This window comes from Athalia rosae, chromosome 2 (assembly GCF_917208135.1).
Source record: "Athalia rosae chromosome 2, iyAthRosa1.1, whole genome shotgun sequence".
NCBI classification, from domain to species: Eukaryota; Metazoa; Arthropoda; class Insecta; order Hymenoptera; family Athaliidae; genus Athalia; species Athalia rosae.
The window spans coordinates 2,285,050-2,307,167 of record NC_064027.1 but is presented as its reverse complement, the minus strand read 5'-3'; the positions used below and the strand labels follow the sequence as shown (position 1 = coordinate 2,307,167).

Here is a 22,118-nt window from a genome sequence, read left to right as displayed (position 1 = left end):
TTACCATGGTGTTTTTTTTTTTCTATTTTATTTTTTTTTCCATTTGCGGCAAGAGTGTAATAAAATAATGACTATGTAATAAGCGTTTGAAAAACGTGGTGGAATTGTAAAAAATTGAGGGAACTAACCCTTGAAAGGCTGTGACACGCAGCGTTTCAGACAAAGAACATCATCAATTGATATACTTAATAATGAACGATGTTTAATAAAGTCTGTATTTTTCAAAGATTTTTTTGTTCGATATTTTTTGTTTTTAAAAAAAGGTGATAAGTTCGACTAGTAATTCAAGAATACAAAACTATGAAGTGGCAGATACGAATATTCGAAGTGCATAAGAAGTCTTAAAAATTTAGGAACATTGAAAGAAATTTCTTGTTCTTGCAATTTTCATAATGGAAAAAGACAGACCTTAAATAAAATGCAGCGTGAAGTCTTCTAGACGTTTCGAAGCTTCAAAGTTGGTATTGTCCGTTGGGTTAAAAGCCCGCATCTAGTTTAGATATAAGAAATTGAAACAAAAAAAATTAATTCTTAGGACCCCCCCCCCTGATACAATTAATTTTTGGTCAGAATTTCAATGCAAAAAATTAGGCGCCGATCTCATGTTGACCGTTAAGGAAGTAAATAATTTAGGGTGTCAACTGCGCCTGATCAACTGTATAATATATAATATATACAGTAACCTACCGCAAATTTTTTCGTTCGTTTTTATATTCACGAAAAACAGTTAATGAAAGTAAAATGCCGTTTCGTTTATAGAATTTTAGCTTATTATAATTGATTATAAGTAATCACGTATAAATGAAACCTATTTAAGAGTTTGACGCGCGTGTTCGTAATGGATATACAGCTTTTTGAATTTAACATTTATATATTATACATCATACATATAATAATCCGTGCAATTTTTTCAATATCACATAGTGCATTGTAATTTCACAATTAATTACTACATTACAGTTCACATTCTACATTCTACAAACACAGTTTACTATCTACTACATTCGAAAAGACTAAAAAAAATGCGAAGAAAAAATAAACGAATATACTCCTCTTTGAATTCAGACTGCTGGAACAAAAAAAAAATACAATTGTTAAATTTTGCTGCACAATGACAATACTATATAACATTATACACTTAATATTGTAATACCGATGACAAGTGCCACACTTCTTTTGTCACGCAAACACACAATATTGCAGAAAAAAAAACGTAAAAAATTACACAAACAATTACACACCTCAATTAAAACGTGACACAGATAATACCATGATGTTCTGCTACCGAAGTGCCTAGCTGTGATCTTTTTGCTAATGAAATTAATGAATTTAAAAATTAGGAAAGAAACAACATAAATTTTATTACTGTGAATTTGGGAATCATATAGATTTGTAGATTCGTTACATAGAGCTAAGGGAATTCCTACGTTTTTGTATTGTGTGGAGTGCAGGCGGTTTGACGGTATTGCAATTAATTGTATATGGGTATATATAGGTATAAATATAAACCTACAGGCCTTGAAATTGTTACAATAATAATCCGTCAACGTTGAAACGTGCTCCCCAATTTTCAAGAAATAAAATAACATTAATTAACAGAGCAGTGAAATTATTGAATTGGGAAATTAAATATGAGAGAATGAGAGGAAGTAAAATGCCAAAACGTGCTTCTCTATTTGAAACAAAAAATGAAAAAAAGTCGTGTGCTTGATAAGGAAGGAAAAAACAAAAAAAAGTATATGAATATATTATATTACAATTAGTCAAATATATTATAATTGCAAATTCAAAATAATATATATATATACATGTTATATATATGTATAAATTCGAGGTATTTACAACATACATATGTGTATATATAAATCCAATATATATTATATTATGTATAAATTCGAGAGGAAGGAAAGAAATTAAAATAAAATTAAAAAAAATGGAACAAAAAGGAGAATTCTAAAGATATGAAAAAATGTGTAATAATGAATTAAATTATACTATCGTATTCACACCGCGTTCCGTTATATACGTACAATGTACGATGAATGAAAATGAAATTATTTTTTCCCTTTCATGAAGAGTGAGAGAGATATAGAAGACATACAACGTTCGATGCAATTATTGTAGGTTTTATCTATACATATATAACGTACTTACTTTTTCCAATAATACGTAGATATTTTTCGCAAAAATTCCAATCAGTATCGGATTTTTATAATACATCCGTTCTGCCTATCTAAATTTCCAACGTCGGTGTAAATAAAACTATAATTTCACGCGAATAATATGAAATATAAACCAATCAAGAAGACGCGACGCATGGGATGAAAAATGCTATTACTCTCATTATTACAATGATTAGTTTTACCATTGTAATTATTAATATAATTTTATTTTGGTTTTATTTCGAAATGATGAAAGAAAAAATACTGGAAAAGTGAGATTGAAATTTTTTTTTGGCCATTTATATTTATTATCGTTACTGTAGTAATACATTTACTGTAATGGTTACACTTTCAGTTACAGGAATGACAGGCAAACCGCAAGGTTTTGCTGACAAGGTGACGCAAATTAAACTTGCTAACTATTTTAGAAGTTAATACAGATATTTCTGTTTGTACTTGCAGTTTTACTGATAACTAAGAATTATGAACAAAGATATTTATACAGCTTCTCTTCTCATTTTTCTTATTCCTTTTTCGCAATTTTTTTGTTGCACACTTGTAAGTTCATTGGTATTGTAATTGGCATTGATAAAATATTTTCGATAACGACGCGGAAAATAATAAACTGTAAAAATATTTTGCTTTTTTTATTTTTATTCATTTATTATTTCTCTCTCTCTCGTAGTGCACCGCAGTCTCGATCGGAATGAAAAGTAGAAATAATCTATCTGACATTCTAGATAAGGAATAGTTTGAAAAAAAAAAAAGTAACAAATATGTGGCTTGTTATGTACCAAGAAACTAGGTATAGGTATAAACAATGAAACTGATCACTTGATCAGATACGATAATACGGCTTCAGTAATCGTTATTATTGGTTCGTACAAATACCGACATTTGTAACCACGATATAGAATGATCGACGAACGGCGGTTATCACCTTGGTGTTTTGAACTTCCTCACCTATAAGTTTCGGCGAATCTCTTTCGACATTCAATTTCGAAACTGAAATTTGTCAACCTTTGTCGGGTTACAGTTGATTATCGAAATCGTACGCCAGATTATGAGATTGGATTGATCATTGTTTTTCTACACCAATTTTTCCTTTCGTTGAAATTACGAGAAATTTTGGAATTTTACCGGAGCGAATCGTTTACGCATCCGGCAGGTAAATCGCGGCGTGCGATGATCGTTATGAGCAGGCAAAACGACTAGTAGGAAAACGAAAACGACGACGATGATGATGATGACCTTTAAACGCGCGGGTATTATCGTGCTCTCTGTTTCTTAGCAACTCTCCTATACCTCTTCGCGTTTATAAGTTTGTTTTGCTCCACGCGATTTCTTGGTGCTCGTGTATATATATATATAAGTATATTATACATATGTATTCATCACATTACAAATACAAGTCTACGTACATTCGTATACACCACGTACATTACGGACACAACTTTACATCAAGCTATTGCGAGCTCTGCTTCTGCTGCTACTTCTGGTTCTCTCTTACTCAGGAGTTTATCTACTCAGTTTTAGTTTAGCCACCGACGACGAAACAGGTGCGTCGCGTTTTCGTACGTCGTCTGTATCAAATACCATGTTTATACACAATTTTCGATAATTAAACTCAACGAATTAATTTATCATATTGCCATTTTTTTTCAAAAACCGGGGACGGTGCAGTGGCGTCTGTGTAGTTTGCTGCTGCTGCTGCCGCTTGCAGCCCCTCGCGCCGACCCATGGAGAATTACCGGAAAAAAATCAAACTGGTAAGAATTTTCAAATTTTTTTCTTACTTCTTCCTCGTCTCACGACGATCGACGAATATAATGAGTAGGACAGAATTATGTCTTCTGGGTTATAAAAATGTGCATCGACCGATAGGATCTTCAAATACGAAAGTGAACGTGTACAAATCTGTGTAAATTCCAGCGTTGAAACATATAGTTATTAACACGTTTGTAATTATAGTACAAAAGCAGAGATTCGATAAGTGCAGTTCCAGGATTGTCGCATAATTGCCACAATTATATCATCTTCAATGTTATAATTATGTGCGGAGTGCACAAATTGTGCAGCGAAGCTGGCGAGCTAATTTTGCGCTTCGTTAATTTAATCAGCTGTTGAGTCGGTAGTTCGAAATTCCAGGTGTGCGTCTGCAGGGCCCCCCGCATATTATAATAGAAAGCGGTAAACACAACTAATTCTCGTTGACCTTTCCAGATTAAATATATTATTCCCAACTTTCGAGGTACAGTTCAGCGTTAGTTTTGTCACCTTTGAAATTTATATCCATACAGGAGGTAATTCGAACTTTGAAACGGCTTTTCCGTGCCCACGGGGCGCGTTTTTCATGATTTTATCGCACGTGTGGAAACGTGGTGGATTTTTTCCTCTCTTTAATTTGCTTTTCAAAAATTTCTAAATTTCCTTCAACCGCCCTGTCCTGGTAACTCCGGCAAGGCCCTAATCTTTATGGAATTTTACGTGACGCGACGATCGGTATTTTTGCGCATTGACGATTCTCGCGATTGTATCATTTTCGCGACCTGATTTTCAATCCTTTTATTCCAGATAGGTATTCCCGATCTGTGATGATAAAAAAAAAAAAAATAAAAAAAAAAATAAAAGAATGGCCGCGGGTGATCGATATCGATTATTAACGATCGCGAATGTATCGGATCGCATCTCGCGCCCGCCACTTAGAATACAACCGATCTTACGCAATTGATAAATCCACGAACACGCGGCAGTAGCCTTGCAATGTAGCGTATAGTATATCTCGTATCTGAATTAAAATATCAATTAAAAATCATAATATACATGTAGATAGTTTTAATTTCGCAACTGACAGATGTCTATCTATACGTATAAATTGAATAATGTATCATGTACACGATATCTTTCGAGGTTTGGCAACACCCGCAAATTATGCCGGCAGAGTAATAACTCGCAGGTTACAAGTTCACGTGTAATGCCCAGATAAACGAGCCTGCACAACGATCTCCTACCGATCGCAAGATATTTCTAATCGTTGCGCAATGTAGAAAACGAATCAACGGCTGACCAGCGAACGCGAATGTACCGGATCAATTATTTTATTCATCCGTTCTTCGAAATTCCTATCTTATGCGGGAAAGCAGGTGGTTGCTGAACATATAATTTTTCTTCCGGTCGTTCGACGTGCAGATATCGAAAGGGACGGTAGCTGTTTGCATTTCATACGCGGTGTATCTGCCAGCGTGCCAGCGGAGATTATGGTCTAAAGTGCAGGTGAGTACGCGGATGTATCGCAGCGAGCGATTATTGATTGCGTGGAAAATAATATTTATAGGTGCACGGATGCGATAACTGTGTGAAAGACTATTTCGCATGAAACATCGCGATCGTTGTCACGCTAGAATCGCGCGGTTTGTAAGTCGCGCCCAATTCGGTCGACGGATTCGTATTTCTGAGGTCAAAATGCGCATTTGGAGGCAATCGATGAAACTCTTCAAAAAGTACCAGAATACCGAGGATCGATTATCTGAGACCTGAAACGACGAGGCGCTTTTGTTATACCCTCGAAAGAATGTAATTGAGGAAAAGTGTTATCTCCGGAGTTATATTTTCATTATCTTCGAGGCGCCGGTTAAATTGATTTGTGGGTGACCAATGGGGATCGGAATCGCGAAATCGAATGATTCCAGAAAGATAAAAATCGCGCATTTGCGCTTATTGTACGAATACTCCGAGACGTGAAACCCCGCAGTTCGTCGGTTGCTGTCGGGCGTCCTAAACCTCGAGGAGCGCGGGTGGTGGTTAGCCACGAAATTATCTTAACCCAATATAATCGTCGTCGTATTACACCTATACGAACACGAATTCATTTTTTTTATTTTTCTCTCTCTCGTCTCCTTTTTTCACGGGTTTCGAGCCTCCACCTTGACACGTTAAATATATAACGCAGGGAACCGATCATTCATCTACGATTTTCTTTCCTTTTTCTTTGTTTTTTTCATCTCCTCTTCACTCTCTCTCGATTGCCATTCATTGTACATAATTTATGCAAATTCACTCGGGGCGTGCGATATAATTATATTGGACTCCTATCGATTTTCACGAATACATATCTACACACGCCGTAAATTCAGCCACTTTTCTCTCGCGTTAATGATTCACAGATATACGAAACTAAGTTAGCGGGTTTGATACGTCGGTAATTTTGATATACCTACGCTGTATAGTATAGTATAGCATAGCGCGGTTCCCGCGTTATATTTTCGTCAAGTGTGGTGCATAGTGTATACACATGTGTAAAGATAATTTCGTCGCTAAGTACGATCTAAATTAGCTCAATTCTCAACGTGACTCAGAGCGCGAGTTACGGCCTCCGACGCTGCCGCCGTGCAGGGTATCCGAGACGCGCATTCATATGTGAATTTATACATCTATACCACCGAAACGTACCGTGCAACATTTTGGAATTAGAACGCCGGCGTCGGGGAAACCCGCGCGGAGATCGACCTGCACGTTCCCATCACCGAGAGTAGAATCATCGGAAGAATGAGAAGATGAACGGCGAGGCGAGATTCCCCGCACCGCATCGTCCGGAAGATCGTCCGCGTCGAAGCCGATAGTTGTAAAAATGTGTAACCGGAATTTTTCATGTCACTCGCATCGTGGATTGAGAACCTTTTTCTTGCGCTGACGATAAGCCAGTTTCTTATCCGAAAATCGCCATCGCGGATACCGAAAGGAGAGACGTTACACGTTCGCCGGAAGTGTTGGACAAAGAATTCGAAGAAATTCGATCGATCGTCGCCGCGGAGGTCCCGTTGCAGTTGCACCGCTGGTCGAGAATATTCGAGGACTGACTATACCCCAATTTGTTGTTCAAGTTTCCGAGTCGAATCGATGGCAGATGGGAAGAAACGGTTGAAAACTTGTTGTGTTGAAATTTAGCCAATTTTACGATACGACCCGCTGGCCGCAAACGGAATCGATTGGATTAACGACCTTGTGTGTGACACGAGTCGCGTGAGGAATACCGCGACTAACACATGCAGAAATCAATCGATGACGTCGCATCAAAGTCTATCGCGATGCGCGTGTATTATATAAATATCCAATCGACACCGCGCCGCACGATAAGTTCTACAATACTTGAACGTACGATAAATATACATAAGATATCACATTTACGTTAAATCGCAAACGTGTTTAATCGCCTGTATATCATTATATGCAAATTCATCGACGACTGATCAATTTCAACGATCGTGCAACTATTGGAAATTTTCCCTCTTCAACATTGATGCGGCAATAACTCCACTTTTCTTCGTCAGCTTCAACGTGATCAAAATTGTCCCTTATAATCACCTTGAATCGAATTCGACGTAATTTATCATTGGACATCGGAGAACGTAAGGAATTCAACCTCCGCTACCACTTGAACGAACACCTGATAATATTTGCTGGGGCGATGCGTTATTGATTTTCGCATACGACGCGATATGATAATTTTCGAAAGACTTGTACGCCAAATGGATTACGATGCGACGAGTTATCCGTACCGTCGAACGTCGAAATTTAAAAATCGTTATTGCGACACACGCGGTCCGATTCGTTCGTCAACGAGTAGATCGTCGTTCGTGCGAAGGTATTGCGGATCTCTAAGCCGAAGAAGGGAATCGCGAGTCGATCCAGGCGAGCCCAAGGTAATTCGATCTTCATTCCTTCAATTATTCCATCTTCCGACTTGATGCCCTCAGCGAATCACTTTTTCCGTTATTTTTATTTCTTCTCTTCTGTCTCGCCGGTTTTCGCGTCTGCGGTGCAGGAATTCACCTCCTGTAATAATTTCGATCGCGCTCCGCTGCGGCTTTTTTAGAAATACACGCCAGTTAACAGATAGACGACAGCAACGGATCGATCGGTACTCCGTTAGTCGAGTTTTAGGGGTCGATTGAAATTGCTCAGACTAGGGAAATTGGCGGAAATTAACTGAAAACGAATTACGAGAGAGGGTGCAGGCGATAAGCGACCAACTACCCCTAACGTACGTATAGTTTGCGCGCCCCTTGATGTCTGCGCAAACCGATATGCATGTATATCTACCCGCGCAATCATATTAATCGAAAATCGATCTTGGGCAAAGTTTAAATAAGAAGAAAAAAAAAAAAATTACGATTCCTCCTAGAATTAATATATTATGTGGGTCAGTTCAACGCGGTATGACCGCAATACTTTTCTATTTTCCGCGGCCTCATTCGAAAAATAAACGACATAAAAAAAGTATTCTAAAAATTTTCTTCGCTTTTTTCATTTGGCCTGATCTACAAAGAGAAAAAAAAATTTCGGAAAAACTCGAATGACTACTAGATCCCGTTATTCGGTTTTATTTTTTTTTGTCTGACTTGAACCGTATACTCTGATTTTTTTTTTTCTTATATCGTAATCAATTAGCATTGATTGATTTCTGTAACGTTGGTTTGGAAACAACAAAATAGAACTAAAAATATAATCCCTCTCTAAAATAGGTAGGTGATGCGAGTCGCTATTTTTGTACGTGATTATTAGTCAGACTACGTATCATCCAGGTTTTGGTCTTCTTTCTGTTTTGTCTGTTTGAAATGGTTTTTTTCCATGGGACCGGGGGGAAAACTGCGCACCGTTTATAATTGCGTACATCTTAGAATTGCACGTACAATACACGCGTATCTTAAATATTTATCCGTCTTTCCAGTTAGCCTTTCTAAAACCTCTGAAAGACTAAAAACCGTTTCTGAGTCCCCGTTTTTACCGCGAAATATGATATCATCCTTCCGGGACTCTCTCTTCCACCGCCGATGCTACTTTTCGCCCTTTTCCAACGACCCGCTGACGCCGGCATTATCGTACGCGGCCCGTTCACGAGGATATCTGGAATATATTTGTTTCACGCACACAGATCCGTACACCTGTGCATAACCTACATTACACTCTCCGTAATCCACGTACAGGTGTCGTGTACTCGACACCTTCGAACGAGAATACATAATTTAACGTACACCACGGGAGAATGTGGCTTAGTTTCCGGCCGTGATATTCTACCTGTTATCATACCTACTACTACACCGAGTAAAAGAGCAGCTAGCGCTTTATTCCTCAAAGGCGTATTTTACAAACATGTAAAAACTAGAACGTACATACGTGAAAAACGAGGAGATTTTCATCTCCTATATTTCACGTGATATTTCGAGAAACCATCGAAGCGTGAATGTCACCGACACGTATCTGTTCGAGAATTACGGGTAAGTGTATCGGACGTTTTGGGGGTAGGAGAAAAAAGAAATGCCGGATTCTGGTATTTATCGTTCGCATTACGTTTCCTACTTCTGTTGATCGCGGTCCGAATAACTCGACGGAAACCGCACGAAACCCTGCCGTTTCGTTTTTAGGAAATTACGCTCGCCGAACATAAGTCAGTAACGATAAGTAATTATTTCATCGCTGAAACCGAAGAACATTTTTTTCGTCGCTGATACAAAAAATTTCTGGTCGCTGCCCGCTCAAAGGACGATAGAGAAATAAATAAAAATAATCATTCGGGGTTGATTAATTAGAAAAATTTATTACTTCCTGAAACATATAACTCGTAAAAATGATAACGTTGAACTTGCGTTTCGCGTACATACGACGTGTACAGTGATACGTATCGGAAGATATGACAAAAAGAAGAATGACATCGGTGTGTGTATATAGCGTAAGGTATACATGATATAATATTATATAACAGGAATAACTCGAGGGGGTTCTGCAAGCGGTGTATAACGAGGTACTCAACTTTTACAAATTATTGTCCCTCTCGTTCTGAGGGTGGAATAACGCGCCGCTAGTGCCGCATCGCACTGCAGGGTCGTCGGGTTCTTTCAACGCGTTTCTCTAGTTTCGCATCGAGAAATATATACAAGGGTGAGGAAAAAAAAAGGGAGAAAGATAGAAAAGAAGAAAGAAAACCAAAGACCGAGAAAAATATCGTACATTTACTCACGAAACGTGGTTATTTATTATTTATTGGAAATCTTGAGAGACGCTTCGCGATGTCACCCCCGCAAAAGGACTTCCGACAAAACCGGCGAGGGCTTTTTTGTTTTTTAGATCGAATTTGGATTTTTTTTTATAGGTCCCTGAAATTTTGAAGCAAGTTCTTTCCGTGGACAGATCAAATCTGGGCATGGAACGGAATCATGATATGTATCAGATCCTCGTCTTCGTTCGGTTTTCTATTCACCGGTGAGCCGGACGCCATTTTTATTCTTTAAAATAGCTCCGATCGCGAGTAATGGAATAACGCATTTCTCGGTGCTCGAAAAATAAAATTCTCCCTTGGGGCAAAATCCCCGAAAAAAACGAGCGAATTCTTCGAGGGGCCCTGGCGCACGCCGAGATCTCGAATATTTTGAAAACGCAACGTCGGCTCAAGCGGTAACGAGGAGTAAAAATTCCACGAACATGTGCTCGGCGATATTTGCCCGGAAAATTTGGCTATCGATAGAAAATAGGAGGATTTCGAATGCCCGATAAACCTTACGCTATGATATACAGTGTCACTTAACGTATTTGCAGATGAGCTCGCGCAGCGTCCCCGGTGCTGGCGTCGCCATCGTTGGTTGCGGAGTATTGATCAACGCCGGTAGCGATGGTGGTGGTGGTGGTGAAGTCGTCGGAGGCAGCAGCAGCAAAAGCGGGGGCGTTCTAAGGGGGGTCGGCGCCATGGCGGCAGTACGAGGTCGGACCTTGCCGGGGACGGGGCAACGAGAACGAGAACGAGAACGAGAACGAGAACGGATATCGGCGCAGGACGGAAGGACGTCGTCGGCGACGACGATCGGAAAACAATCGACGGCATCGTCGGGGCTCTCTTCGACACGCAGCCGGGCGGTAGCCAGTGTCAATAATTTTGGTTTTACATCCGCTAAGAGTTTGTCGCGAAGTTCGAAACACCCCGGAAGAAAAACGCTCGCGGAGAACCGCAAGGACCGAGACCAGGACAAGGAAAACGCCACCGAGCCTTCCTCTTATACGCAAAGTGCGGACGAACGCCGGGTACAGAATAAATTTCCGCCCCCCAGAAATACGCGATCCGCAAAGAGGGTGCGCGAGAAAGAAGGGGATGGAACAAATGAAGAATTGCCAAGGGGTGATCAAAACTTACGTCCACCGAGAGTGACCGCCCTGAGGATGTCTAAGGTGAGGAAATCCTTGCCGTCGTCTCATTTGTTCGTTTCACCCCTTTCGTTTTTACCATTTTTATCGAGGGTGAAAATTACGACGCGAATGTGGTTGCGAGCAGCTATACGTATACGCGTATCGTTGAATGAATGATGTACGAAGCAAGACCTTGCGGATTTTGAATGAATGGAAAACTCCGTGAATATTTTGAAGGGTGGCTGCGTAGTGACATTTGCTTTATTTCACGTTTACGCATTTCAAATGGTTTGAATAAGATTTCTCATTCAGAATCGAAACGAAAAACTGTGATTCGATAAAAAAAAAAAAAAAGAATTAGAAGAAGGGGTGTTACCGATCTTTTTTCTTTCTCGACAAATCTCGTCGTTGAAAGATTTTTCAATATTTTGATTTTTATTTTCACAAATCGTCGGTGATCCCGTGGGTACCCCATGAGTGTTTTTTGTCAAATTTGTGTTACATCCGGAGCAATAGCATAGCCCGCAAAACGCTCCTCTTCTCGCGGGGCGCCGTAAAATCGAGACAAATTTTTTTTTCATCCCTTTCCAGCGGAAGGCAGGATAATGTAATGAGGGTAGACGTGCTTATAATTTTTGTCCTCGTTTAATTGGATTACACGTAATGGCCGAGGAGGAAATTACCTTGCTTGGGTTAGGTGAAGGAATAAACGGAAGCAATTTGCCGGTATCGGGTTGATGAATTTAGCGAGGTATTCGAATTAATAACCGGCGTTACCGCGGTACTGGTTGTTTTTCAAAAATTTTTTCTCCTCTCTTCTCGTTTTCGAACGATTCGTTCGCGCATACCCTTTCAATCGCGGGATTTCACCGATAACAAGCGACGATCATTTTAGAGAATTTAAAAGCCGAAACTCTTGTAACTCGAGGACCGCGTGCTCGTAGGGCGATACTTGGCCTGGGCTAGTTACGCCTCTATTAGGTACCTACTTCGCTTCAAGCTACAACTTTCATTCGGTTAAATAATTAATTTAAATAACCACTTGATGCACTACTCTCAGATTTAATTTTAGGCCACTGTAAACTTTACTCGCACACTTCATATGCGCATATAGGTATATATATACCAATGATCTCGAATACGCTACTCGTAACCCATGTGCATGCTTTATATTCGATTGAACTCTTTATGAAGCAGTCGAAAACGAGCACCGGAAATCAGTACCACATACAACAATGAAAATCAACCCCTAACTTCAATCCATCCAACGACTGAAGCCATTTTTTTGTTTTTCTTTTTTCTTATAAAATGGATGATGAAATTGTCAATGAACTGTACGACGTGTCATACGTGCCTGTGAAATTCAGTCTATAAAAAAAGATGCGAACGACGTAAGATAGAAAATTTTCCGAACCATCATCGTTGGTTTTTAGAACATCTAAAATTCAGCGGTCCTCGTCAAAGCGCGACGCGGTCGTTCGCTGGTTACACCGCACTGTACACACGTTGTGTGCATAGAACGTTGTATTAATGACCCGCGATCGCCGATAAGAAACGAGGAAAATAACGCCAACGTGATCGACGTTTCGTGACACGTGTTTTTTCCTTTTTTTCTTCCATCTTTTTTTCGTCGTGTAGTTAATATCGCGATGCAGTTCAACTAGCTTCGTAAACGCGTTGTCGCCGCAATTACCGAGAGGGTCAACCGGGCAGTTTGATCGCGGTCGCGGTCGGTCGGTCGATTTTTTTTTTCTTTCTTTTTTTTTCCTCAAATTTCACTCGAATTCTGAAAAGTCTCGATGTACCAAAAATTATGTCGGTGAAACCAACGCTGTACGCCCTACCTGGAATTACCTCGTAACCGTCGTGTATTATACGAGTAAAAAGTTTCTTCTTTGTCAGGAGGGTCACGTGCCCGAGGGCATCGAGTATAAATGTGACGACGAATGCTCGCGGTATTCGTTCTAATAAGCGCACCGATACATCTGTACGAGCAGTTATTACTTAGTTTTTTTCAACTTTTTTTTTATCGCATAACGAAAATCTCCGCGTGTGACAACTCGCGGCAAGGAGGTCAACCTCGGTTTTACGCTTCTAAGAAGAATTAAAGTAACGATCACGCATCGGCTGACCATATACCAACCTGCACCACTCGGCCGTTGCCCGTTTCATGAAATGTTCGTGAGGAAAATATCAGCGCGCGAGTTCATGCAAACGACGAATGTCCTTTGGATACATTTTTTTGATAGAAATTTTCTAATTTTTCTGATTCGTTGATCGAATCATCTGTAGCAGAAGCCGTTCTGGAATCGTCGAAAGATTTTATATTCAAGAAAAAAAATTTCCTACAGATCATTGGAATTTTTTACGTGAACGATAACGTACGTTTGCCTACTAGGTACAGTGCGTGCGTTGAGCTTTTTACTCGTTGCTAAAGACGAGGCGGATCACGTTTTGTAATGCAACAGTAATTATTGTGCTGCACGTTATCGTACATTTGAAGTGTGAGCGTTTTGCTCTCGTTGTTCTACGTTTTAATTTTTCTTCCGTTCTCTATTATTATTCTATTCCAGAGTTATGTAAGACACCGCGTACGCGGCGGACGCGTGGTGTAGATTTTTCGAAGTAGATACACAAGCGTGTAGGTACGTCGCATTTCGCATACATTCGTGAACTCAGGTGTAGGTATATTTGAGGACTTCAACTTAGGTCAAGTTAGCTCGTGTTAGGTTAGTCAGGGCTGTTTGTAACGTCTGAAACCTCCTCTGAGCGAATACGCGACACACATTCGGAAGAACGTCGTCTCGTAGCCGCTGCTTCAACTTATTGTTAGCCCCGCTTGTCCGATTATTAGAGCGGTGTAGAACGCGGTTAAATAAACGCAGGTGCTCAATTCTTACGTGCCCCGCGGAACAACCGCGTCCCTCGTACACAAAACCGTACTCGTAAACCGAACGTCGTGTTATATAATTAATCATTTTCGTTTATCCATTTAATAGGTACAGGTCGGTAATATGTATAGCTTGCGAGACAATTTCTATTCCATCTATCGTCTCACGTCGTTCCGCAAAAATTTCTAAACTTCTTCCGAAATTGAAATTGAAATTTCTTTTTTTTTTTTTCACGTATTTTTGCAAATCGAGGGCATTTATTTATTTCTAATCTCTGCAGATCGTCAAAGTTATATACGTGAACTGAATAGATTAGAACCGAGCACACTTATAGCGTATAAACTTTCGAAGTATATGTGTAGCTACATTTACACCTGCGCGGAACTGCAGATGTAAATCACATGAATCACCATTGCGATACGCGCAGGCGAGGCAGGTTCTTTTTTTTTTTTTTTTTTTTTGTTAATTTTAGTTTTTGATTTCTAATCCATAAAAATTGCCGCCTGATTCATTTTATGTATATATATACGTCTGCCCGAATCCTAGCTTGTCGCGTAATTTACATAGAAACCGTAACAATTATACCTGCGGGCAATTTGGCTGTGGCTAGGTAATAGCTTTGCAGTATATAAATAGGTATTATAGGTATTCAGTGAAAGTTATGGTTATTGAGCACATATGGTGATCAAATCTGACGCGGAGAAATAGATTAGATACCTATACATTATAGGTATGATAAAGTCAATATTTTTGTAGATATAAAATTTTCTAGGTCTTCCATCCCATAAATAATTTTACCTTCGAAACGGATATTAAGAAGCGAGAATGAGAAATTGTAGAAAGAAATAAAAAAAAAGAAAAATGGCGGTGGTTGTATAGCAGGAAAAGAATTTCTCCATCGTAGACAGTAAATAAATTATTTGATTTGCATAAGAATATGAGTATGCTTAGAATCGAAAATCGTCGTGTCAATTTTTTTCTTCTCTCTTTCTCGACGCGAATTTGCAAAGTTGCAAGAATTGTGATACGGAAACGGGCCTGAAACAGCTGCTGACCGTTCAAACGGACTGCAGTTACGATTTTTTCGCGATGTTATAAACGATCGCTGATGAAAACCGCATCCGGTTTTGATGATTGGGTATTTCGATGTGCAACGCGCGGTGCGGATTATAAATCATCCACGTGTTCGCATGAATTTCAAAAGCTCAACGAGGTATTATGATTATTGTTATTATTGTACATAAATTACTTTTCGATATTTAATGACCATCATTGTCGATTCGTCGAATAGTTTTCATCGATTGATTTCGATTATTTTTTCCTTCTCTTTTTCTCTCCGTCGCCGAGATCCAGAATCACCTCGTGTAACGTTCAAGTGTAATACGCGCGAGTTATAAATAATGCAATAGTAGGTATAACTGTTAACGAGAAGAGTTTTGCATTAATATTTATATTCTAAATAGAATAAATACGATGCAGTTTGTGCAATATGTATATTCATCGCGCGGTGCAGCGCCGTCAGAATTCGTTGCAGCGTATTATTCGATTATTTAATCTTAACGGTCTGTTATAGGGGAAATAAATCGAAGTTTCTTTTTCAATTCGATAGAAATTTCCACGATATGTGCGAAATAACGATTATCAAACTGCACGATATGTGCACGATGTGTCTTTTGATGAATTATAATCGTTTATCGATGCACGCGCGTATCAGGAATAATATTTTTAAATTGCCCTGATAACGTAGATATATATGTATATATTTTCTGTGAATATCGTATGTGTACATAGCTCTGTATAACGATACAGCTGCAGCTGTGTTTCCTGAATTGATTCTGTTTGAAAACTGAAATTACTGTTAAAACGGTACAAAGTAACCCATATACATAATTGCATCGCCAGGATTATTCAAGACGCGTACACACAGCGCGTAACGACGATTCAACGGAGTTCAACAAAAAAACGCGTACAAAAGTACGCTGAACTATCAACCGCAATTTATTGCACAAATTGATAAGCTGCTAAAGTTTCGCGCAAAAGCTGCATATCGATTTATCAATAACCGTATGCGTGTATACGCGAACATCAATTTACATAAACTGGAGAAAATTGATCCCACTTTTTCACTGTGCGAAATTTCATTCCATTCGAAACAGACGATAGTTTATAGATCACAGATGGCCAATTATTGGATATATCGGAGGGTAAAACGTGAATACAATATGTCCGAATGTACGTGCATCGGTTAATTACTCCTAAATATAATCAGCATGACAACAAAGCGAAGCCGGAATTAAATCCGCGTTGATCGGTGGCCGTGCAGAGGTGGACGTTGTGCCGCAGTACCGGGCGGCACTTTCGGTACACGTTGTACATGACGTATATCTATAATGCTCGGCTTTAGAATTCAATAGAGTCTGCAGCGTGGTGGAGCCTATCCGTACACGTTCGTCGTGTGCACATAGGTGCACACCCGCATATACGTATATCCTTCCCTCCCACTCGGGAAGTATGTGACAGCTACGTAATGCACGTTACAAGCCATCTGATCGATACGCACCTGCACAACCGCCAGACCACAGACATTATGCACTAAGTATAGATCGCACACCGTTCGTCGCAGTTTGATTCACATCTGGCTCGGTGTTATTCGTGTATTTCGATACACGGGACAAAATTTATTCGATCCTCGGTCGTACTGCGCGTACGTGGAGTTCCGGGTCGATCCGACGAGGGTCTGATTACCGATCGTCAAAATTTCGATGCGTTTCAAAAATTTTTCATCCTTTGGGACATCCTTCTCGTCTCGGAGTTTGCTCTCCGGCTGAATCCATCTTTCCGCGAATATCAAGGCCGAAAGTTCAACAAAAGCTTATGCGTCCCTCGTTATCCTGGGTTCTCGTCGAACGCGGTAGTTTTCAATAGTACGAGAATTTCATGCGGCCTCATCCGTCTGGTGTGCTAGAAATTTCCGATATTATAACGATTACGAGTCGCCGTGTAATTTGGTCGGCTATTATTCGCGACGTTTGAATAATGATGACGTAACGCGATCGTCGCTGCGGATGAAAGCTCCTCGCGCGTTTGATCATCTTTATGACTGCGCAACGACTGTAATTGTTGTTGCCGCAGCAGATCGCCGATTGATAAATTTCCGCGTTCGCGATCAACGTATATTTCATTTCTTATTATAAAACTGATTCACCGATTCTTCGAAGATTCTTCGCACGATCTATCGATCACGGTCGTACTGCACTCTTATTATTTTCTCACGATTATCCTTTCGGATTACCGTCGCAGCGAACGCCGCGTTCACTCGGAGGTCGAACGATTCAAATTTCGACCTTCTTCTTCTCCGATTCCCGAATTTTATCATCTTTAATCTTTCGTCGCACCGACGCCGTCGCGTTGAATTATTAATCGAGTGTGTATAATGTATTTTCATACACGTGAACTTTACGACTGCATGCAGACCGAGACGTGATTATTGTAACGTTGGAGTCGGCGATACAATTTTTCTTTACCGGTTCGTTAATTCTTTCATGAATTTTTCGACCGTAACATAAAATTATATCATCTGTATACTTGTACGGATTTATTACTGGTATCTATACGGTACCGAAATTATATTCACTGTTAACCGATTGTTCGCATCGGCGCATTGTGTCTGCAGTCGATCTTCGTTCGCAAGAAGTAGCGGTCTATATCCCGATACTCGTCATCAAATTTTTTAATAATATATTTCGAACAAAAGTTTTTAGACAAATTTTTCATCGCCGTGATCCGGTGCACCGATTTTACGTTTATAAGTGCCCGGATACCCTGGAGTGAAGCGAATCGCAGTCGTTGAGAAAAATGTGAAAGAAAAAAAGAGTTATCCAGCAAATGAAAAAGGTGATATTTTTATTTCTCTCCTCCTCACTTTTCTTCGTTTTTTGGTTCGACTTCGAGACGCATTGAAAATTTCGCGTACATACTTGTAACGCCGAAATTGCGGATCGTTGGAAACGCGCTTGGAGAGCGCGCATATCATACAATACATAATTGAACTTCTCACCCTGCAGACTCGTCAGACGTTAACTTCAGTCATCCACTTGAAGAGCGGAGGGTATATACGATTTGCGCGGTTTATTAGATTAGAACAAAGGCTTCCTAGTTCGTGCAGCCAATCCCGATGCATTTTATATATTCTCGCGGTGCAACGACACCGCGTGCACCTGCATTACATTACACCCATGGGACATGGCGAGTATAGTAGCTCCGAACTAACTCGTATCGGTGAAGATTTTTTTTCTTTTTTTTTTTCCTCCTGAAAAACGCTCTAATTTCGTCCATTTCTCATTCATCGCGGAAAATTTAGCGTTGAATAAACCCGCGTCGCAGATCGCACACTGCGGGGGGCGGGGGAGGGTTCGAGTTGGGTGAAAAATAAATCCGCTAATTTATTTTTATTGGTTCGTTTCCGTTTCTCTCCCCTCCCCCCACTAGTTGGGAGTGTAAAGCACGAATCGCGATGGTGACGTGATCGCGGAGATTTTTGGCGTTGGTTGAAATTTTGCACGAACGTCGATTAGGGGTCGGTTTTCTACTTAGTTTCGTGAAACACACGAGGCGTTTTAGACCCGTCCTCGGAATAGGTGGATCGATGATACGCCCCCGCCATCAACAATGAACCGTTCCAGATACGCTACGTGCTCGTATATATTCCGCTCGCTCGTTCGCTCCCGACGCGACGCCACGAAGAACACACCCTATAGGTACCACCGTGTTCCCCAAATCACGGCTCGTTTCGTTCGGACCTAATCGTTACCTCTCTCTTTCTCTCCTCGGGTCCAGTTGGTCGTCGAAATGTAGGAATATAAAACGAAATTAGGGATTTATACGTTCAATTTTCTACTTTATGAATTTCCAAAATCACAAGGGCATCCTTGAACTTTGACATTAATCGCCAACACGAGGGATGTGATATTAAACCCTTAGCGGACGTGATATGGATTGTTAATTTCTGACTTTCTGTTCAGGATAACGGAGACAAAGGGCATCGTCGTACTATTATACTCGGCTATAAATTTCTTGATTAATTATCCGTAATTTTTGGAATTTCCGTCCTTCCTGGAACACGGGTGCCCAGGTGATCACCCAGCCGTAAATCCTTGCCGGCTGGTTTCTCCTATTCCAGCGTACCCCTGATACCTTCCTTGTATTTATATGGGGCATTCCGTGTCGAATCGCTTCGTGACCGATGTAACTCTCTTCTCCAATCTTCTGACTTTTTTACACGCCATGGCGCCCCAATCGATAAAAAAATTACAATTTTTATTCTCCCCCCCGTTTTACGACTAGCGCGAATCGACGAAAGAGGCGGTTTTCGAAGGGCTGACGTAATTTTTGTAGTCACAAAAAAAAAAAGAAAAGAAAATCAGCAAAAAATGTGCACACAATGGAGAGTGACGAAAAAAAAAGCAGACAATGGTCAGGGTCACGGAATACGTGATTTGGCATGGAACGCCCTATATCACCTGTACAGCTACGTGTTCGAAGACTCGGAACTCCCAAACCAGCTTATACATCGCGGTCTCTAGGGGAGACGACGTCCGCAGGTGCAAAGTTCCGCATTAAAGGTCACGAATCAAGCTCCGTTACACGCGTCCACGATTCGAAATGAGCTGAGATATTTGTTCAAGATAATTGAAACGAGATATTTTCACAGAGGAACGAAAATCGATCTACATCCAATTCGTTCGCACCATCGCGATGGCATTGATCGACTACGTTACATATACGTAGAATGTTATAATGGATCATACGTAAATCTTTCGCTTTTTTCAACAATTTATAACCGCCCAACGTAATGAGGAATTCGTTCGCAAAGTCCGTGTCGATAGATGTACGCGAATGCGCCTCCCTTGCGATAATTGCTATGACTCTACCGGAGACGCAGCATCCGTTTAATCCTCTACATAACGAGAGGAAGTTACGTTAATTGAAGTACGCGTTGGTAGGTACAGCTACACATGTATACGTTCCGGTACTAGAGGGATGAAAGTTTTTCCGATAAATTGCAGAGGTAACTATATCGAACCACGGAATTCTCTTCGAACAATTAACATCTCAACGGTCATCTGGCTCGTGTAAAATCTAATTTGAGCTAACAAAAACCGAAACTGAATTCCTGAGATTCTTGACCATTTAGGTACATTTTCTCATACTCTTTTTTTTTTTTCAAGTCCCTCGGTTTTTAAGACTTCTGTTTTTTTTTTTTTCTTCGATTCGTTTTTTTCTCCCGTAACGCTTCGTGATCGAGTGCCACGTAGATACACTCTTATCTGTTCGAACGTTCCACGTGTTTGTTTTACGTTCACGCTTGGTTTCGTTGTAAGAAAAGTAAGAGCGAAGTATGTCAGACAGAATTATCGACGAGAGGCAAAAGTGTAAAACGCAAACGCTGTGTTACATAACAATAACAGGTATGGGTATATCGTTATGATATTATGAAAAATCGGATTTTTTACGAACAGCAAAAAATAACGATTTTTTTTTAGATCTCTTTCTTCGACCAACGATCGAGATAAAATCATCGATCGGTTTGGCGCGAAATCCTCCATATGTATAGTGTATTCCGTGGAAAATCGAACGCGTTTTCATGTACGGGAGTATGTCGTCTCCCGAACGAGCTAGGCAAAAACGTGAAATAAAAAATCTCGTACACCGGTGCACACGTGACCCGTAAAATTTTTTCGTGCCACCTCTAGTCCGCGCAATGCCGCAATGATGCACTCAGAGATCTCCATGCTTTTAGCGAGAGCGGGATATTTATCCGAAGTACTATTCCGTACTCATCTGTACATACACAGGTTTTACCGTGTGTACTCGAAACAGAGCGACGACGTCGCTTTCGGTACAATTAACGACAAGGTCACCGGATGCAGAGCTGCTGGAAAATGAGAATTACGTTTGTTTTTTTTCTCCTTTTTCTCTCCTCTTTTTTATTCACTTGTTTTTGCCCTTCGCACAATGAGAGTTGTAGAGTGAAAGGCTGATGGGCGACGTACCATAACCGAGGTTACACATTTTAGAGAAATTATTGTTCACGTGACGCGCCCCGGTATAGCTATACACGTAACGATATCACGTGCTTGATGGCATAAGGTCACGTATGCCGAAAAATAAAAAAATTACAAATTTCATGATAAAAGTGCTCGAAAGGGCGTCTTTGCGGAACAACCCTTTTTTGGCTCGACGTTTTTTCTGAGGCAAAATGTGAAGTTGTTGCGAGAGTAGTTTCCAGACGTGCTTTTCTTATGTATTTTTGCGTGAGGAACACGAATACGTGAATTCAATTGGGGTGGGAATAAATTCCATGGCGATATCCTTGATTTTTCACATTGCAGAGCGATAAATATAAGCGACAACTCAAACAATTTTATAGATAGATCATTTTGACGTTGAGATTCGTGTTCCTGAGATCAAGATACATAAGAATAGCATGGAAAACTTAATTTAAAAAAAAGTTTATTTTCGACCCCAAAATTGAAAAAATTCCAAGGGGTACCCCTTTGGATTTTTTCGATTTTTGGACCAAAAATGAAGTATTCTTAAAATCGATGAAAGGATACTTTTCTTATGTAATTTGACCTCAGGAACACGAATCCGTCGGTAAAATTGAGCTACGAATTTTTCCCATCGAGATATCTCCATTTTTCCACCCCAAAAAGTGGAAAAATGACGATAACTCGATCAATTTCAGAAAGAGACCAATTTGGCTTCCGGATTCGGATTCCTGAGATCAAAATACATAAGAATAGCATACAAAATGGAATATTTTTTTTTGGTCCAAAATCGACAAAATTCTAAGGGGTACCCCTTTGGATTTTTTCGATTTTTGGGACAAAAA

The 22,118-nt window shown here is 40.1% G+C and overlaps 1 protein-coding gene and 1 long non-coding RNA gene across 4 annotated transcripts in view; one reads left to right on the top strand and one right to left on the bottom strand.

Annotated features, from left to right (window-relative positions):
• Positions 1–949: 949 nt before the first annotated feature.
• Positions 950–22,118, bottom strand: part of LOC125499880 — a 50,802-nt gene continuing 29,633 nt past the window's right edge. The window contains exon 3 of the long non-coding RNA XR_007276911.1: positions 950–1,069. This is a non-coding gene — a long non-coding RNA (uncharacterized LOC125499880). The remainder of the gene's footprint in view (positions 1,070–22,118) is intronic.
• Positions 3,689–22,118, top strand: part of LOC105691641 — a 53,860-nt gene continuing 35,430 nt past the window's right edge. The window contains exons 1-3 of one of the 3 annotated variants that reach the window (XM_048649922.1): positions 5,894–5,962; positions 6,518–7,861; positions 10,752–11,375. In XM_048649922.1, coding sequence (XP_048505879.1) covers positions 7,658–7,861; positions 10,752–11,375 — 828 coding nt within the window. In that variant the 5' untranslated portion in view covers positions 5,894–5,962; positions 6,518–7,657. Of the gene's footprint in view, positions 3,932–5,893; positions 5,963–6,517; positions 7,862–10,751; positions 11,376–18,094; positions 18,119–22,118 lie in introns of those variants that run through there. The other 2 variants (XM_048649923.1, XM_048649924.1) reach the window with 2 other exon arrangements.